This window comes from Schistocerca americana, chromosome 3 (assembly GCF_021461395.2).
Source record: "Schistocerca americana isolate TAMUIC-IGC-003095 chromosome 3, iqSchAmer2.1, whole genome shotgun sequence".
Taxonomy (NCBI): Eukaryota; Metazoa; Arthropoda; class Insecta; order Orthoptera; family Acrididae; genus Schistocerca; species Schistocerca americana.
This window is the reverse complement of record NC_060121.1, coordinates 420,897,833-420,915,115: the sequence shown is the minus strand read 5'-3', so window position 1 is coordinate 420,915,115 and position 17,283 is coordinate 420,897,833. Positions and strand designations below refer to the sequence as shown.

The 17,283-nt window shown below is 37.5% G+C and overlaps 2 protein-coding genes across 4 annotated transcripts in view; one reads left to right on the top strand and one right to left on the bottom strand.

Moving 5' to 3' along the window:
* LOC124605672 (ubiquitin-conjugating enzyme E2 variant 2) overlaps positions 1-16,009 on the bottom strand; it is a 61,139-nt gene extending 45,130 nt beyond the window's left edge. Inside the window, exons 1-2 of the mRNA XM_047137521.1 lie at positions 15,776-16,009; positions 7,978-8,120 (exon numbers count right to left, since the gene is read on the bottom strand). Coding sequence (XP_046993477.1) covers positions 7,978-8,120; positions 15,776-15,800 — 168 coding nt within the window. The 5' untranslated portion in view covers positions 15,801-16,009. The remainder of the gene's footprint in view (positions 1-7,977; positions 8,121-15,775) is intronic.
* A 72-nt stretch (positions 16,010-16,081) lies between these two features.
* The window catches only part of LOC124605670 (protein arginine N-methyltransferase 7-like), a 134,311-nt gene continuing 133,109 nt past the window's right edge, over positions 16,082-17,283 (top strand). For 2 of the 3 annotated variants that reach the window (XM_047137516.1, XM_047137515.1), the window contains exon 1: positions 16,082-16,454. In XM_047137516.1, coding sequence (XP_046993472.1) covers positions 16,266-16,454 — 189 coding nt within the window. In that variant the 5' untranslated portion in view covers positions 16,082-16,265. The remainder of the gene's footprint in view (positions 16,455-17,283) is intronic. The other variant, XM_047137514.1, reaches the window with a different exon arrangement.

Here is a 17,283-nt window from a genome sequence, read left to right as displayed (position 1 = left end):
TAAACATCTCAGAGCTTTCCACTTTTGGTTCTAAAGTTTAACTTTATTACTATTATTTAATTGGCATATTTAAGAAAAAAATTCTGTATATTCAGGGTAAATCACCTACAACTTGCGCCACAGACATTGTGGAAATGAAAAGTGCTCCTGGTGGGCCGTTTTCACAGAACGGATTGGTAGTCAGGGGCTTACACTGTTAGCCAATCAACTGACTGTAATAATACTGAGAATGTGTACTTTTTGTGCAAACATACAATTTTTAAAATGGAAAAGTCTTTCTGACATTAACTAACTAAATGTAGGATAAATTAAAACATCAGTGGTGTCTGTTGCAGGATTCTAGTGCGAGTCGTTTATGAGATATCGTTTTTTGAAAAGTTTCCACACCACCACTTGTTTGTGCCATTCAACCTGAGTAATTGCTGGTTATTGCGATGTTAAGATTGCTGGCAGTGTGCTTGTGCACTCCTTGAGAGCACTGAAATTTGCTAATCAGTTTGTGAGAGACAGTCTAAGCAGCAGGTCGTGAGTAGACGATGGGATTTACCAATGCAGGAAAAGCCGACATGCTCATGCTGTACAGAGAGTGTAGGAAGAATGTAGTTCATTCTTGTACAGTGCATGCAGCATGGAATCCCAATAGACGTCAACCATCTCAGCAATTATTTGTCAGCCTCTTCAGCCAGTGATGTGAAAGTAGTAGTGCAACACCTAGACAACGAAACAGAAAGAAACAAGTGATGACAGAAGAGGGGAAAATTTATGTTGTTCTTGCTGTTGCAGTTGATTTGCATGTTAGCTCCAGTGCAAACAAATGAGGAAGTAGCACGAGTCAGGCAAGTGCCCTACACATTCTTCACTGAAATAGATTCCATCCCTATTATCTCTCTCCATCAAGAGATACATGGAAAAGATTATGAGGATCATGTTAACTTCTGTACATGGGCATTACAAAACGATACACCAGATGTATCCTGTATCTTGTTTAGTGATGAAGCCACATTTACCAACCATGGCCAGGTAAACTGCCAGAACATTCATTACTGGTCTGCTGACATTCTCCATTGCTTCGTCTAGAGGAAGTTCAGTGTCCATGGAGTATAAACATGTAGTATGGGATAGTGAACCATCAGCTTGTAGGTCCATTTTTCATAGATGGAACACTGAACATCCCAATTATCGCAGTCTGCAAACAAACCATCTTCCACGTATGCTAGGAGACATGCCTCTGCAGACCAGTAGGAACCTGTGGTACCAACATAGAGCACTAAGTACAACAGCATGTCTTCACAAATTGTTTCCACATCGTTTGACTGGATGCACAGGACCTGTACCTTGGCTGGCCCATTCAACTGATTTGTAGACTTTTTTCTGTGGGAAAAGCTGAAAGATGGTGTCTATAGGACATACCAACTACACCTGATGATATGGAACGATGCATTATTGCAGCCTGCTTGGACATCTCTGCACTGAAATGCTAGCAAGTGTGCAACAGTTGAATGCAGCTGGTCTGGATAAATCTCAGCTTAAATATGGAGATTTGGGCTTAGTCCAGCATCTCAGTAAATTGTGCAATATCTGTTGGCAAAAAGGCAAGTTCCAAGAGACTGGAGATGTGGCATTGCTGTTAAACTACCGAAGAAAGGAATTCCAGCCAAATGTACTAATTAGAGATGTATCACACTTCTTTCAATACTGGACTAAAAGTCTTTTGCCTCGTTCTGCTAACAAGAATACAAGACACAGCAGATTGTAGACTACGTAAAGAGCAGGCTGGCCTTCAAAGAGGGAGATCTTACTCTGAACTAACATTAGTTCTGCAAAATGTAATAGAGCAAAACACCTAAACTTCATTGATTAAAGAAAAAATTGTTTGATAGTGTGCACCAAGCATCGTTGTGTAACAATGCAAGCCTATATGGATTCCTGACCACCTCACTGATGTTTACAGAAACCTGCCTATAGAGCCGAGTTGCTGTGTAACAACAGATGATGGGAACATCCCTTACTTTAGTATTCTGACAAGCAGCAGACAAGGGTGCACTTTGTCACCATTCCTTTTCATAATATATCTACATCTATATCCATATTTGGTACAGGTCTCACACACTTTAGCATTTATTCTAGAGTGAATCACAAGTGATCTGTAAGCAATCTGCTTTGTAGACTGACTGCACTTCCCCAGTATTCTACTAATAAACCGAAATCTACTACTAGCATTATTCATGACTGAGGCTATAAAGTCATTCCATTTCACAACCCTAAAGGGCTAACCCAGGTATTTGTATGAGTTCGCTGATTCCAACTGTGAATCAATGACTTTTTGTTTTGTGAAGTGTACAATTTTACATTTCTGAACATTTAAAGTAAGCTGTCAATCTTTGCACCATTATGAAATCTTATCAAGATCTGAAGCTCCTTTCAGACAGTACTCCATTACAGATAATTACATCATCTGTGAAAATTGAGATTAGGATAGTAAGGTCATTAATATACAACATAGCAGGAAGGGTCACAACACCCTTTCCTGGGCACACCCAAAGTTAATTCTACATCTGATGATGACTCTCCATCCATGATAAAATGCTGTGTCTTTCCCACCAAAAAGTTCTCAATCCAGTCAAACTTCACTTGATACCCCATATGCTCTAACTTTTAACAATAAGCATTTATGTGGTACTGTGTCAAATGTTTTACAAAAAGCAAGAAATAAAGCATCTGCCTGACTGCCTTGATACAAAGCTTTCAGTTTTGTCACATGGTAAAAGTATGGGTTGGGTCTCACATGACTGATGTTTTTGGAATCCATGTTGGTTGGCATGGAGGAGATCATTCTGTTCAAGTTACCTCAAAAGTATTGAGCTAAGAATATGATCTATGATTCTACAACAAATCAATGTCAGGGAAATTGGATAGTAGTATTGTGGATCATTTCTAATGGGGTCAATTTACACCAAGTGGTCCAGCACTGGCTGCTTGACCATGTCAGAAAAATTTTATATTTGCTGGGTGAATTCCCCAATGTTTAGTGGTCACAAACATTTTTAAAAAAAATATTGTTTATTATTTTGAAATGGCAGCCATATTTGTTCCAGGCCGCATGTGTTTTTTCGTATTTGCAAGCATCTACGTTTTTTACAATTATTCAGTAGTGGATTGTTCTAAGCCTTTCAGATAAAATGCATTTAGTTCAACACACTCTGGGCTACAAATTATCATCATTATCACTTCTTCTTCTTTCTTGGCTCTACAGCTCATGATGAGCCTTGGCCTCTTCTACAATTTCCTTCCATCTCTCTCGGTCCTTTGCCAATACTCTCCAGTTTCTATAGCCTATCTTCCTAAGATCTTCAATTACTCCATCTGGCTCTTGGTCAACCACGTCCTCTCCGCCTCCTGGCTTTCCTTGTAATATTCTTTTTGGTACTTCTGTATCATTCATGCGAGCCACATGTCCCGCCCACCTCAGTCTGGATGATTTCACTATCCTTCTGATGGGTTGGTCTTTGTATATGGTATACAAATCATGGTTGTATCCCCTCCTCCATCTTCCTCTTTCACAGATTGGGCCGATAATTCGTCTACGTACCTTTCTTTCAAATGCATCCAGTGTTTCAATATCTTTAGTTGTTAATGCCCAGGCTTCAGAGGCATATGTAAGCACTAGTTGTATAAGTGATTTATACATAGTTGATTTCGTGGTATGAGTCAGGAGCCTTGAGGATAGAAGTCTTGTTAGGGCAAAATAGGCTCTGTTGGCCAGTATTATTCTCTGCTTAATTTCAAAGGAGATATCATTTAGATGTGTAACTGTCGAGCCCAGATACTTGAAATGTTCAACTCTCTCAAATGTATAATTGCCCATTGTTATTGCATTTGGCATATTTTCTCTATATGCTTTTCCAGCCGCCATATATTTTGTTTTTTTGTTCATTAATAATTAACCCCATGTTCCTACTGGCCTGTTCAAGAGCTGTAAATGTCTCTTCCATTGCTTTTTGGGTTCTTGCTATTATATCTACGTCATCTACGTAGGCCAGTATTTGCACCGATTTATAGAAGATCGTTCCTCTGTTCAGAAGGTTTGCGTTTCTCATCACCTTCTCCAGGGCGGCATTAAAGAGAAGGCATGCCAATGCAGCCCCCTGTCGCACTTCATTTTTAATACCCAATTTGTTGGACATCATTCCTCCTATTCTTACACTACCTTGTGTTTCGCTCATTGTCATTCTCACCAGCCTTACCAACTTTCTACAGATTCCCAGTTCACCTAGAGCTTGATATAACTGCTCTGTATTTATGCTATCATAAGCTGCTTTGAAATCTATAAAGAGGTGATGCGTGCCAACTCTGTATTCATTTGTTTTTTTCCAGGATTTGTCTTAAGGTGAATATTTGATCTATGGTTGACTTCCCAGGAAGGAATCCGCATTGGTACGACCCCGTCTCCCTCTGTATGATTGGGAGTATACTGTCGAATAGTATATTAGAGAGTATTTTATATCCCAAATTAAGCAGTGTGATCCCTCTGTAATTGCCACACTCCATCTTATCTCCTTTCTTATATATGGGACATATGATACCCTGTTTCCATTGTTGGGGCATTTTCTCCTCTTCCCACATTCTGGTGAGCATTTTCAGAAAGCTTCGTTCCAGCTCTCTGCCTCCTTGCTTAAACAGTTCTGCTGGAATACCATCTGTCCCTGCCACCTTGTTGTTTTTCAATTTCTTCATGGTAGTTTTCACTTCTTCTATATTTGGTGGGGTAGTGTTGTTGTCTGCGTCCTCTCCCCTATTTGTGTCTGTTTGGTTCTCTGGTACAGTTATTCTAGGGTTGACGAGACTATCAAAATAATCATTATTACTTAGCTGAATGTATTCGTTTTGGAATAATGATCAAACGTTATTTCTCGCAGACCTTTTGTTGAATGTTTCTTATGTTTTTCAAAAGGGTCCATGCAAGACTGACCCAAAAGGCGATGAATTTTTTTTTTTTAAGTATTTCATTTCATTTCATGGTACTTGCATGTTGATTTGACCTCTGGGCCGACTCGTAATTAGAATAACACTTTTTCTTCTTCACTGTAATCTTCGATTAAAGTAATGTCTTTAGGATACACTCCGTACACACTATTATGGCATGCTTCATTAATAATAACACCAACAGAACACTGAGACACCATTTTTCAACTGCACACTTCAAGAACTTCTAGCTAAATAAATGTTAGTAGACAATTGTTGGTGTAAGGGAGAAGACAACAATCTGACTTGTATAGGCTTGCAAATTAATTGTTAGCCTGCTGAAACAATTACCACAGCATTGTTTTTACAAATAATCATTAGCTAGTGTAATGTGGTGCGTTACATTATGCAATTGGTATACTTTATATACTTTATTTGATTAGCCTACCAGATATTGCAGATGTTAAAAATGTATTTTTGACTTGTGTTTGTAATCTTTTTTCCATGACTTCCAACTGAATCTCAAAATTGAAATTCATACTGAAGTTTGATGTCATAAAGGCCTATTAACTGTGAAATTTTCAGATTTTTATCTGGTCCCCCAGCAAAGATATTGCAGGTCACAAAATGGAAAAATTAAAAAAAAAATCCATTTTTTAAAATAGTGTATTTTTTAAAGTGTAAGCTGCTCACAACTGACACTCTATAAAAAGTAACTATACTACACAGTGTAATAGCAAAAAAATATTAAAGCTGAGAAATTAATCTTTCTTTGGGAAACTACTGTTCAAAAATAGAGTTTTTTTTAATTTGTGGCTGTTAACTTGAAACTATTAAAAATATATTAAAGAATACATCCAGGTAAGTGATAATGATGTTAATTTGTAGCCCAGAGTGTATTGAACTAAATGCATTTGTCAGCTGCGGTGACCGTGCGGTTCTAGGCACTTCAGTCCGGAACCGCGTGACTGCTATGGTCGCAGGTTCGAATCCTGCTTCGGGCATGGATGTGTGTGATGTGCTTAGGTTAGTTAGGTTTAAATAGTTCTAAGTTCTAGGGGACTGATGGCCCAAGATGTTAAGTCCCATAGTGCTCGGAGCCCTTTTTTTAAATGCATTTTATCTGAAAGGCTTAGGACAGTCCACTACTGAATAATTGTAAAAAATGTAGATGCTTGCAAATACAAAAAACACGCATGTGGCCTGGAACAAATATGGCCACCGTTTCAAAATAATGTATGTGTGTATATATGTTTGTGACTACTAAACATTGGGGAATTCACCCAGAAAATATATAATTTTTCTGAGATGGTCAAGCAACCAATTATTCTTTTCTTGGACCACTTGGTATGGATTGACCTACTACTCCTCTTGTAGCAGTGTAGAGTTCATAATAAGAAAAACTATTGACAACTCTAACATAGGCATACATTTGAATGACCAAGCTAGGCTTAAAGATGTGGATTTTGCTGATGACACTGTTCTTCTGGTGCAAACAGCACAAAGTTTACAATTAAAGACAGCTAAGCTGCATGGAATGTCCAGTTCTGTAATGTTAAAAATAAAGAGTGATAAAACAAAAACAATCTAGATTGAAGTGGAAGTGATCTGCTCAAACTGTAATGTGTAAGATGGTACTACAAGATGCTGCCCTATTTCCATGTCTCGGCAGCCTTATCTGTACTAACGGGTACGTAGATCCAGACAACACAATAGAAACTGGGAGAACTTCTGCAGTCTTCCAACGAATCTGATCCATGTGATAGTCGGACTTTGTAAATATAAACCAACAGTTTCGGGTGCAGCCTAGTCCTCTCTTATCATCCTACCAATGGCCAAATATGCAAGTGAAACCAGGAAAATCAGCATGTGAGCTCAACATTTTTCACCGACGCTTGAAGTGAATTTTAAAGAACAACTTTTGCTACCACATTTCAAATTTTGACGAGCTGAGAAGAAGTGATTCATGGAGTCTGCATAAAATTCTTGCTGGAAGAAGGCTGAAGCTTGCAGGGCACATTATCTCATAAAAGATGGAAGAATCCACTAATCAGCACTGTTGGGAAACCAATGGATGGCTACAGAGGTAGACAAAGACTTTGTAACACCTGGAAACAAAAGGATCTTCACTGCATGGACATGAACTGGGAGGAAATTGATAACCTGGCAGCTGATTGAGTACACTGTAGGAAACTTGTTGCCCAGTATGCTGGATAGTATTCGAGGAACTAAGGCTAAGAAAGATTCACACATATGTGAATGACAGTCACTGAATGTTAATTGATCTACGTCTGTTTTGATGAATTTATCTGAAGTTGTGCAGTGTCTGTAATATTACTCTTCACTATCCCACAAATCAGCTTAAGTGGGTGACAGAGCAATTCTCTCCGCAACTCGTACATTTGTAAAACTTTTCTGGTCATTCCAATTACTAAAGCAAGAGGGTACAATACTCACCACATTCTTCTGGAGACAAATGTAGCTCACTCACATGTCTTCAGTGACATTTAAATACCAAAATCTACAATACAGTACTCATCTTGAAGAACAGAGAAATCACGGAATTCATCTCACAAAAGGAGTAACAATAGATTCTAACCTCCATGACATAATATATTTTAACCCCCATGATCCCACCAAACACTGACAAAGGAGATCGGAAGCCCTGGACCAAGCTGTCAACTGATGTTACTGGGAGACATCTGGTGATCACTGTCAGTACTGCTGTGAGAGCAGTATGCTTAATCTATGTAACAATAATACTGATGATGACACATACAAATGACTAAACAGTCCCAAAGGAGAATAAAATGAGTTTACATGCAAGAATTGAATGAAATAATTGGAACACAACAAGAGTATTTCAAACACGGATTGGATATTAATATAAATTTCAGTAATTTGGTAATAAAACTCTCTAAGAGCCTTGTGTCATTATCAATGACAAAAACAAGCGATAAACAAAGTGTTCTTATTGAATAATCACTGCATAAACTATTCAGACCCTCTACTTACCCGTGGTGGACCAATTATCATTCCAGTCCAGTGAGTCAATGTCATATCATCATCATTTTCTAATCCCCAACTAATTGTTCCATCTCCCACACCTTTTTGTCCTTGTTCCAATTCCTCAAGAAGACGGAAGTTTCGAGGAACAACTGTAAATAGATGGCAAGCTTATTACCATAATTGTGACCTGCTGACTTCAGGTGAGTTCACAATCAAATCCTTTGGAAAACTTTAGTAGGATATAAACATTATTTAATAAAAATGTATAGGTGCTATTCAGCAAATTTTCAGTGCAAAATCAGTTCATTCGATGACACTGCACATATTTTTTTAGTATGTAGAAATACTTTAGCACAAGGGGGCAAAATCTTTTGTTTCATCTGCCTATCAACAATTTACATCATGTACAGAAATGTGGTTCCTCCTCTTCATGAATATAAATTCAATTTGTATTTGACATTACGTCATTTCACACTGTTCAAGAAAATGTATAACTGGTACTCCCAAATAAGATTATTCCCTGATTCATGAGTGTCATAACTGGTGTAGCCAGTATCAATTCAGGCAAAATAATAATAATAATAATCTTGGATTCCAGATGTTATTGAATTTAACTTAAGTTAAAATTTAGGCCTAAGTAAGAAATCTCTATTTTTTACATTTGTCAAAAAACTTTCTAGCCCAAGCAACAGCCCGCCAAAGATAACACCTCGGCATCATTTGCCACATGTGATTTCCGGGAAAAACTTGAAACGCTGTATCTCAGAAACAGTTCTAGATTGTTTTTGTTTGAAAGCTAGCAACTTGACTATTTCAATCATGTCCTCGGGTTTGAAAATATGTGACAAAGTTCTCTCACTGTAGCCTTCTGATTTTTTTCTATATGAGAATAAACAAACAAATAACAAACCACAGAAAAAAACACTTTTTTCATACATGTGATTGCCATTATCTTAAATTTACACAAATCATATACATTATAAAACATCAAAATGCAGTTAGTGTTGCTACAGTAATAACAAATTAAATGATCTTATGGCATTTATTGGCCGGGATATCCCCTTTGGGGTTCGGCCACCGTATTGCAAGTCGTTTTAGTTGATGCCACTTCGGTGACTTATGACATTCAGCACAATATGTTCTATTATGCTACCATATGATTTCCATACACCACACATCACGATATTTATTGAACACTATTTTGTCACTGGTTCCACCATTTTGTTTAACCACCCAATTAATTATTCACTGTGTACACTTCCCAGGATTCACTGCACAGTTACCAACTCCATGACACAACACAAAAGCCGCCACCACCGTAAGTGCACTTTCATTGTACTACATTCCCTGAAAGGCTAACTTCCACTTTTAAACTGAACAGGTTTTACTAACAACTGAAAATTTTGCCATAGATTAAACCCATTTCCATTAATACTTTATCACATATAAACTCTTGTAAAATCAAAAGCTACTCTTATCTAACAGGAATTTTATTTCTTCTGAAAGATGAACAAGAAGCACATTTTTCAAACATATTAAACGATCCAGAATGGGACTTTCACTCTGCAGCGGAGTGTGCGCTGATATGAAACTTCCTGGCAGATTAAAACTGTGTGCTGGACCGAGACTCGAACTTGGGACCTTTGCCTTTCGTGGGCAAGTGCTCTACCAACTGAGCTACCCAAGGTAGGAGACGAGGTACTGGCAGAAGTAAAGCTGTGAGGACGGGGCATGAGTCGTGCTTGGGTAGCTCAGTTGGTAGAGTCCTTGCCTGCGAAAGGCAAAGGTCCCGAGTTGGAGTCTCGGTCCAGCACACAGTTTTAATCTGCCAGGAAGTTTCATATTAAATGATTCCAAAATATATGTGAAAGTTCAAAAACTTACTGGTCAGAAGTGTGAAACCTATGTGGATTCTGCTTAGAACTGAAAATAGCTAGTCAATGCACTAAAACTGTATTCAGTTGCATCAATATCTTCCTTAGATATTCGGAGAGTCTTTCCTCTTGCACCAACAAGAACTGACAAACACACAATTTTTAAGACCTTGCACCCACAATTTTTAAAATCTTGCAGACCAGAAGTGAGCACTGATGGCACTGTTGCTGTCTTGGAGCTTGAAACTTTTATCAATCAGCCAGTCCAGATGGTAACAAAGTTCAAAAAATTTCATTTAACTCTTTATTGATGTCTTTAATCTCTCCAAACCATCAGTCAGTCACAGTCACACAAAGTTCACAAACATCCCCTTTTGCACATTGTTAATCTCCATATTCTCCTACTGTTTCTGAGGTCCTGCCTGGAGAAATGAAATTTTACTCAATTTCATTCTTTAAAGTTCATGCAATATAAGCTGAATTTCTTTCACAGGGGTAGTTTGGTTGGACCACTTTTTGCTTTGCTGCTGACTGAATTCTTTTACTTCCTCTTTGGACAACAGGATGAGGGTTGTAGATGAATTCTGTACTGCAACTGTCACTACATTTACATGCAACACATCTTCCAAAAGATGAAAACAGTTTTTTGCTGTCACATTTACATTTTAAGGTCTGAGGTGGATTTGCTAGCCCTGTTAAATATGGCACCTGGAAAACAGGCATAATCACTATATCTCTCTAATCAAATGAGGTGTAAACAGCTTCAGTCTAAAATTTCTACTTATCCTCCATTGTATGAAATCCCTCCATATTACCCAAAAAAAAATTAAAAACAAGACGAAATCTGACAGCCCAAGCACATTTCAAAACCGGTTGAGTTTAGATGGCATGGAAAATCAACTGCGGAATTGGAGCAAAAACCAAGAACTATGAGTGTATTTCCAGAAACAACTTTGAAATGTTTACATGGCTATCCAGAAGCGGTATTGGGAAATCGGTTTACAAAATCCAGTTTTGGGAGGCCTTTATAAACAAGGTGTGTATTTGGGCTGGAGAGATTATGTTTTGTAGCCTGCTTCAGCAGGCCCCTTCCTGTGAACAGCAGCACTGTCTACGTACTCCATTGGCACAATTCCAACAGTTGTTGACAATTTTTCAAGTAACTGGAAGCAGCATCAAAAATAATGACAATCTTATCTGCTTGTGACTGCAATTGTTGAAGAACAGCAATGCAAGTTCCAAGACATGTCCTGTGTCATAACTTTAACACTCATGATCTTGTTTTGAAAGTATGTCTTTCTTGCAAAACCTGAAACTTGGTTACTGCTCCAATGAAACCCTTGATATCTTGTGGAAAAATTACAGTTATCAGATCTCAGCAAATCCACAGTGAAGAACTAAACATAGTTCTTCAGCCCAACCACATCTGTTCATTTGCACACTGTGTCATTGTTGCAATTTCTTCTGATGTTGGTGAGTCCTCCCTCAGAGGGATGTTACTACATTCCTGAAACGAACAGGTCTCTTGCTTTAAATTATAGATTACTAATGACTTCACACAACCAACCAAGATGTCATACGACGTGTCCAAGGAAGTTATTCAAAGTTTTACCACATAAAGACCAAAATTTGCATAAAACATACATAAACAAACATCTATATGTGAGAGTGGAACCACCCACTTAGGTTGTACTGCATGAACTTTGGATCTTCCAATGTGTAATATAGCATACTACTCCTTGTATATAGTAAGAGTTCTCTGATACTGTGGATCACATATCTTTTCACTTTCATCACTTTCTGTTCTTTAACTGTTATAGTGTTATTCTTGTATGCACTCTGGTTAGAACAGTCCAATTTATCTTCCAGGTAAAATTAAAGTGCAATTTGAACATGTGTTTATTTTGTAGGATGACCATAACAGGGACCTGACCTTTCAAACACTCCCCCAAAGCTTCAGTAATTTCTCTGTGCTATCTTAATTACTTGACTGGAAATACGGAAGCGTCCGATCCCGCCCGTCTGCTTTGACCCATGAAGTCACAAATATGGCGGAAACAAAAGCAAACACACACACTTTCCACAAGAAGCCTATTGACACTAACGGGACAAGCGCGGGAAATGGGGTGTTTTGGGTGGGGGAAACTAAATATAAACAAATTTAGACACCTTGCGTAGCTAAAACGTGTAAGTGAAGACAGCCATGCATGAATACCCACCCACCTCCCCAGGGGTCGTAACCCCTGCAACCCATAGAAGATAAAGATGCTTCAGAAGCTGATTAGTGTTTTTTGTCTTTAAAAAAAAAAAATCTCACAGGATAGAACGAACAGATCAGAAAAATAAATATAATAAACTAAAACAGAAATTGCAGGAAGCAGATAATTAAAATAAGTAATAAGTGGGTTTTTTTTTAAAAAAAAAAAAAAAAAAAAAACCACACACACACTCAGGAGATAGAATGACCAGATCAGAAAAGTAAATAAAATAAGATAAAACAGAACTGGAGACAGCCACGCTCAAACCAAACTCCGCGCCGTCATGACGTCACACACGACAACACCCTTACACGTCACGGGTCAAAGCCGACACGTGGGATCGGTCGCTTCTGTCGAGCCACTTGACTTCACAGACCACAGCACCGTAACTGGAATAAAACTACCACAGATGACTGATTCAGGGAATGTAATTCTTCCTCTACAGATACTCTGTGAAAACATTTACAATACAGAAAGTTATTATTGGAACCATCTAGAGATCAAAACAAAGACTCTTGAAATGAGCAAACTTAATCCCAAACTGAAGAAAGTTGTTTTTTGCTAGTATTACACATCACTGTTTTATGGATATGCAGTGATACTCACAAAAACTTATAGGGAAAGAATTATCTGAATGGTCTCAGATTTCCTACAGGGCTCAGCCCTGCAATAAAGATATTTGCTATGAACAGCTAAAAAATAATCTAGCAATGAAATACTGCAACAAACAAATTGTCAATAAACAAATGCAACAAAGAAATTAGCAATGAACAAATGCAGTAGACAAATTAGCCATGAAACTTAGATTACACTATATTCAGCTTTCCTTCCATTGATGCAAAAATGAGATGGTCCTTGTGGGTGTGGAACATGTCAGAAATTATAACATAAAATCATAGATCATTTGAATATATACTCACTTAGCTGATCATTTGCCAGGAGACTGTCAAAGTATGTCAATACATTACAACAAAATGGAACTGATATGTCACAGAACTAACACACTGTCAGAATGAAAGCACTTTATCGTTAACAAAATACTTAATCTTGACTGTTGTGATCAAATGCTGTCAAAACTTTAATCTAAAATGACATTTTTACTTAAGTTGGTCTAATAGTTCCTGTTAAGATATTCACCTATTGAGCAGGAGTTGTCTACCGAAAAGGCTTTCAAACACTGTTTAAACTGTGCTTTATCTGAAACCAAGTTTTTAATCATTGCTGGCAATTTATTGAAAATGTGTCTTCTGAATATTGGACACCTTTTTGTACCAAGGTAAGTAATTCTAGCCCTACATGTGGATTGTTGTTCTTCGTAGTACTGAGCAACTGGTGGGAAATAGACATATATTATTTGCAACAAATTTCGTTATGGAACAACTATACTGAGAAGTAATGGTTAGAATACCAGGTTCCTTAAACAGGTTTCTACAAGATGTTCTTGGATTTATACAGCAAATGAGCCTTTATTACACACTTTTGCACTCTCTATGGTATGCCCTTCCCAACTGAATATATTCTTGAGTTGTAACCCCAGAAATTTAACACTGTCAACATCTTCAATCTGCATGTCTTCATATGTTATACACATGCCAGAAGGATATCTTACAGGTTCTGAACTGCACATGGTAGGTCTTTTAAAACTTTAATGACAGTTTAATAGCTTTAAACTAATTATCAATACCGGTGAAAATTTGATTAGCAGCCAATTCTAAATCTGTACTAGACTTCCTACTTATTGCAATGTTTGTATGATCTGCAAACAAAACAAACTTAGATCTGGTAATGTAACAGACGAGAGGTCATTAATATACACAAGAAAAAGCAATGTACCCAAGATGGAACGTTGAGGAACAATGCATGGAAATACTTCCCAATCAGATAAAGACTGATTGCATACTCCACAAGTATTACTGTTGGTTAGGTAAGATTCAAACCATTTTGCAGCACTACCAATGACACCATAACATTCGAATTAACTTATGAGAACACTGTGATTCACACAAAGGCTTAAAACAATAAAACGACAAAATCTATTACACTGAAAAGTGGGAGGTCTTTTTTTCAGGGCATGTGGTTTTTTAAAAAGGGAGGGAGGGAGGGAGGGGAGGGGAGGGAGGGAATGATGGAATTGGCATTTAAAACAGTTTTCTTTCTCAAATTAAAAATCAATCAGATGACTACAGCAAGAGAGGTTTCACACACACATCTCCAGGCTAAGGGCATAATTCTAATCATAATTTTTTTTTTAAATGTAGAATTCTTGCAGAGATACAGTGTCTTCATATTTTTCCCAAAAATGGTGCCCAAGATGACATCTTTGGCAGCCTGTATCTCAGGTCAAGAATTTGTGTTTGTGTGTGCACATAGAGGGATGGTGGGAGGCAGTTTCTTGTTTTGTCCTAAATTGTAATGTATGTTAAATTCAATAACATCTGAGGCTAAGAATGGATCCACCCTATCTGAATTGATATCTTCAAAAAGCATGTTATGTATTTTGTGTGTTATCTATTTTGAACTAATGATTTGTAATGTATTACCTAGGCAATTCCTACACCACCGTGCAATGGTCCTTGGATGAATAAAGATAACAATAACAACAATAATAATAATATGGGATATAGTAGTAAACATTTCAGTAAAAAGTAAATTACATACAATTGAAAACAAGGATGAAGCACACAGTGATCAGTAACACAAATATACGTAAAATTCATTTATTTTGCGATGCAGTTCTAACAAAAATAACTTCAACTGTATCTTAAGCAGTCGTCTAGTACATTTAAAACGAAACCGCGTCACCAATGTTACCCTTAATAAGGTAAATGAAAAACGCCGTGGGAATAAAAAATTGGATTTTTGTAATAAAAGTTAAATTTTATGGTTATGCATCCCAAGTTATTGCTTTACACATGAACATCAAATGAAGTTTCTGACTGCGAAATTACACTGCGTTGTAACTGAGCGTACTCCATTCTTACGCAACCATAGAAAGTATACAATTTCGCCTCTAGCAGATAGTAACTTCACATTATAAACTTTGAACTTGTTAGTTTTCAAACGACACTTCACACAGTCGGCCGGAATGTCACTGTCAGGATTAAGAGAGCACAAATAGGAAACAAGTTAATACCAAAATAACTCTCGTTACACACTTACAAAACTTTTATCAAGATAAATATATTTATTTGCAGTTTAGCCACTAATCGGCCAAGAGCTACCATTGATACACTCGATGAAGTACACCTTTTATCAATAAAACTATTGAAATAATGCAACAGTAAACTATTTGTACAGGTTAAATCGTATTTAACATTATCAGGCGTCACCGAGTCTGTGATTGTCAAAGCAGACACGGAAACATTACAACATGACAGTCAAACTCTGGAACAAATCTCTTAGCCTGGAAAGAAGTAGCACGATCATCTGCAACGAATGATGGTGGTTGCACGAAGTGAAACTTAACGTAGGGACTTTTCAATAACGATGCAGTGTGGCATTCTGCGTTAAGTGGATTAATCATGTGAATATTTAATACCGTTCTACGACATTTACGTAGAAATACCATAATTTTACGTTCATTTGGTATACGACGTGCTCTGTAGACACACACCGACAAGTTATATCAACGAATTATGTGAATTACAGTACAAAATAACACACTGTTCTTACCCACACCGCCTGTGGAAGTCGCCATTTTTCCAGCACAAATATAAATAGCTGAGAACCAAGTGTTCAAAATAAAATATAGTGCACTTAAATAACACTGGCTGAGAGTATTAGGAGACCTTCAAAAACTGTAACCTAAAAATCAATACATTCATACAATTTCTTAAACACCTAAAAATGAATACATCAACCCTCCTACACCCTCTCTGCCAAAGATCATGTACACTACGGAATACAAAGATATTCATACACAACAAGACCTGAACAGGTCAGTGACGATAATGGTGTCATCTACTGGTAGGGACTTCAACAAACAAAGATCACATACAGCTGCGGAGCTATTGGCCGCAGTCTGAAACTCTGAGCGTTTGTAAGTGTAAACTGTAAACAGACGGTTGCCGGTGCGGAGTAGGCAACGTGAGCATGGATTTTGTTTGCTTCCTGATCCACATCGATACATAACACGATAGATTACATAACTTTCAAGATATTTATGTTTTTACGTTTCCTGTCAATACCACCGAAACTGTACGGCGGTAATAATCGAACAATGAGTGTATTTACCAAAAAGGTTAACCCAGTTACAGGAAAGGGCGAGTGGATATTTCACGACGAAAATTATGATTTTCACCAGGAAATAGCGCGTTCAGCATTTGCAGATATGCTCCACGATACTGAAAGGGTAAGATTTTATCTATTGTCACTGAAATGATTATCACCTATTTGTACATAGCCTATATAGAAGTCTAAAAGTAAGTCATGTAAGAGTTACTTAAAAATAGAAATTTAAAGAGATTTGCCTCAATCCTTTAAAATTCTTATATAACTACACACATCTAATTACTTTTTTGAAAGCAGCATCTTATTATCTGAACACAAGAAAAACAGCTCAATAAGTAATCGATTTAATAAGAACTATTCATCTTCTACAGTCTTTGTTAATCTCATAAAAGCATTTGATCTTTTGAACCACTTCTCCCTTCATGAATCATGGAGGTTCATGACGTTGAAGTGGAGTGGCTTGCGTGCCTCACTGTAGGTGCAACCATGATGGAGGGGTATCTGCGGAGAGAACAGACTAGCCTCGTGAGGAGGAACAGTAGCATTTGGCTGATTGCAATCTGAATGATTGACTGATCTGGCCTTGTAACACTAGCCATTGTGGTTTTGCTCTGCTGTTCCTGCAGACTTATGGAAGTAAGGGGAAACATCAGACATTATTTTTATGAAGGGAATGGTACTTTACTGTGTGGCTTAATGATGAAGGCATCCTCCTGAATAAAATATTCCGAGGGTAAAATAGCCCCTATTCGGACCTTTAGGTGGGCATAACTCTGGAGTATGTCATCAAGAGAAACAAAACTGGCCTTCTGTGGGTTAATGTGTGTCATGTTGAATCCTTTCATCAGATAAATAGTAAAGTGAAATTAAACAAATGCTGTGGGATTTGGCGAAGTGAGGTGACAGCAAGAGCAAGACGTGATCAGAGAAATACAGGACTAAAATACAAA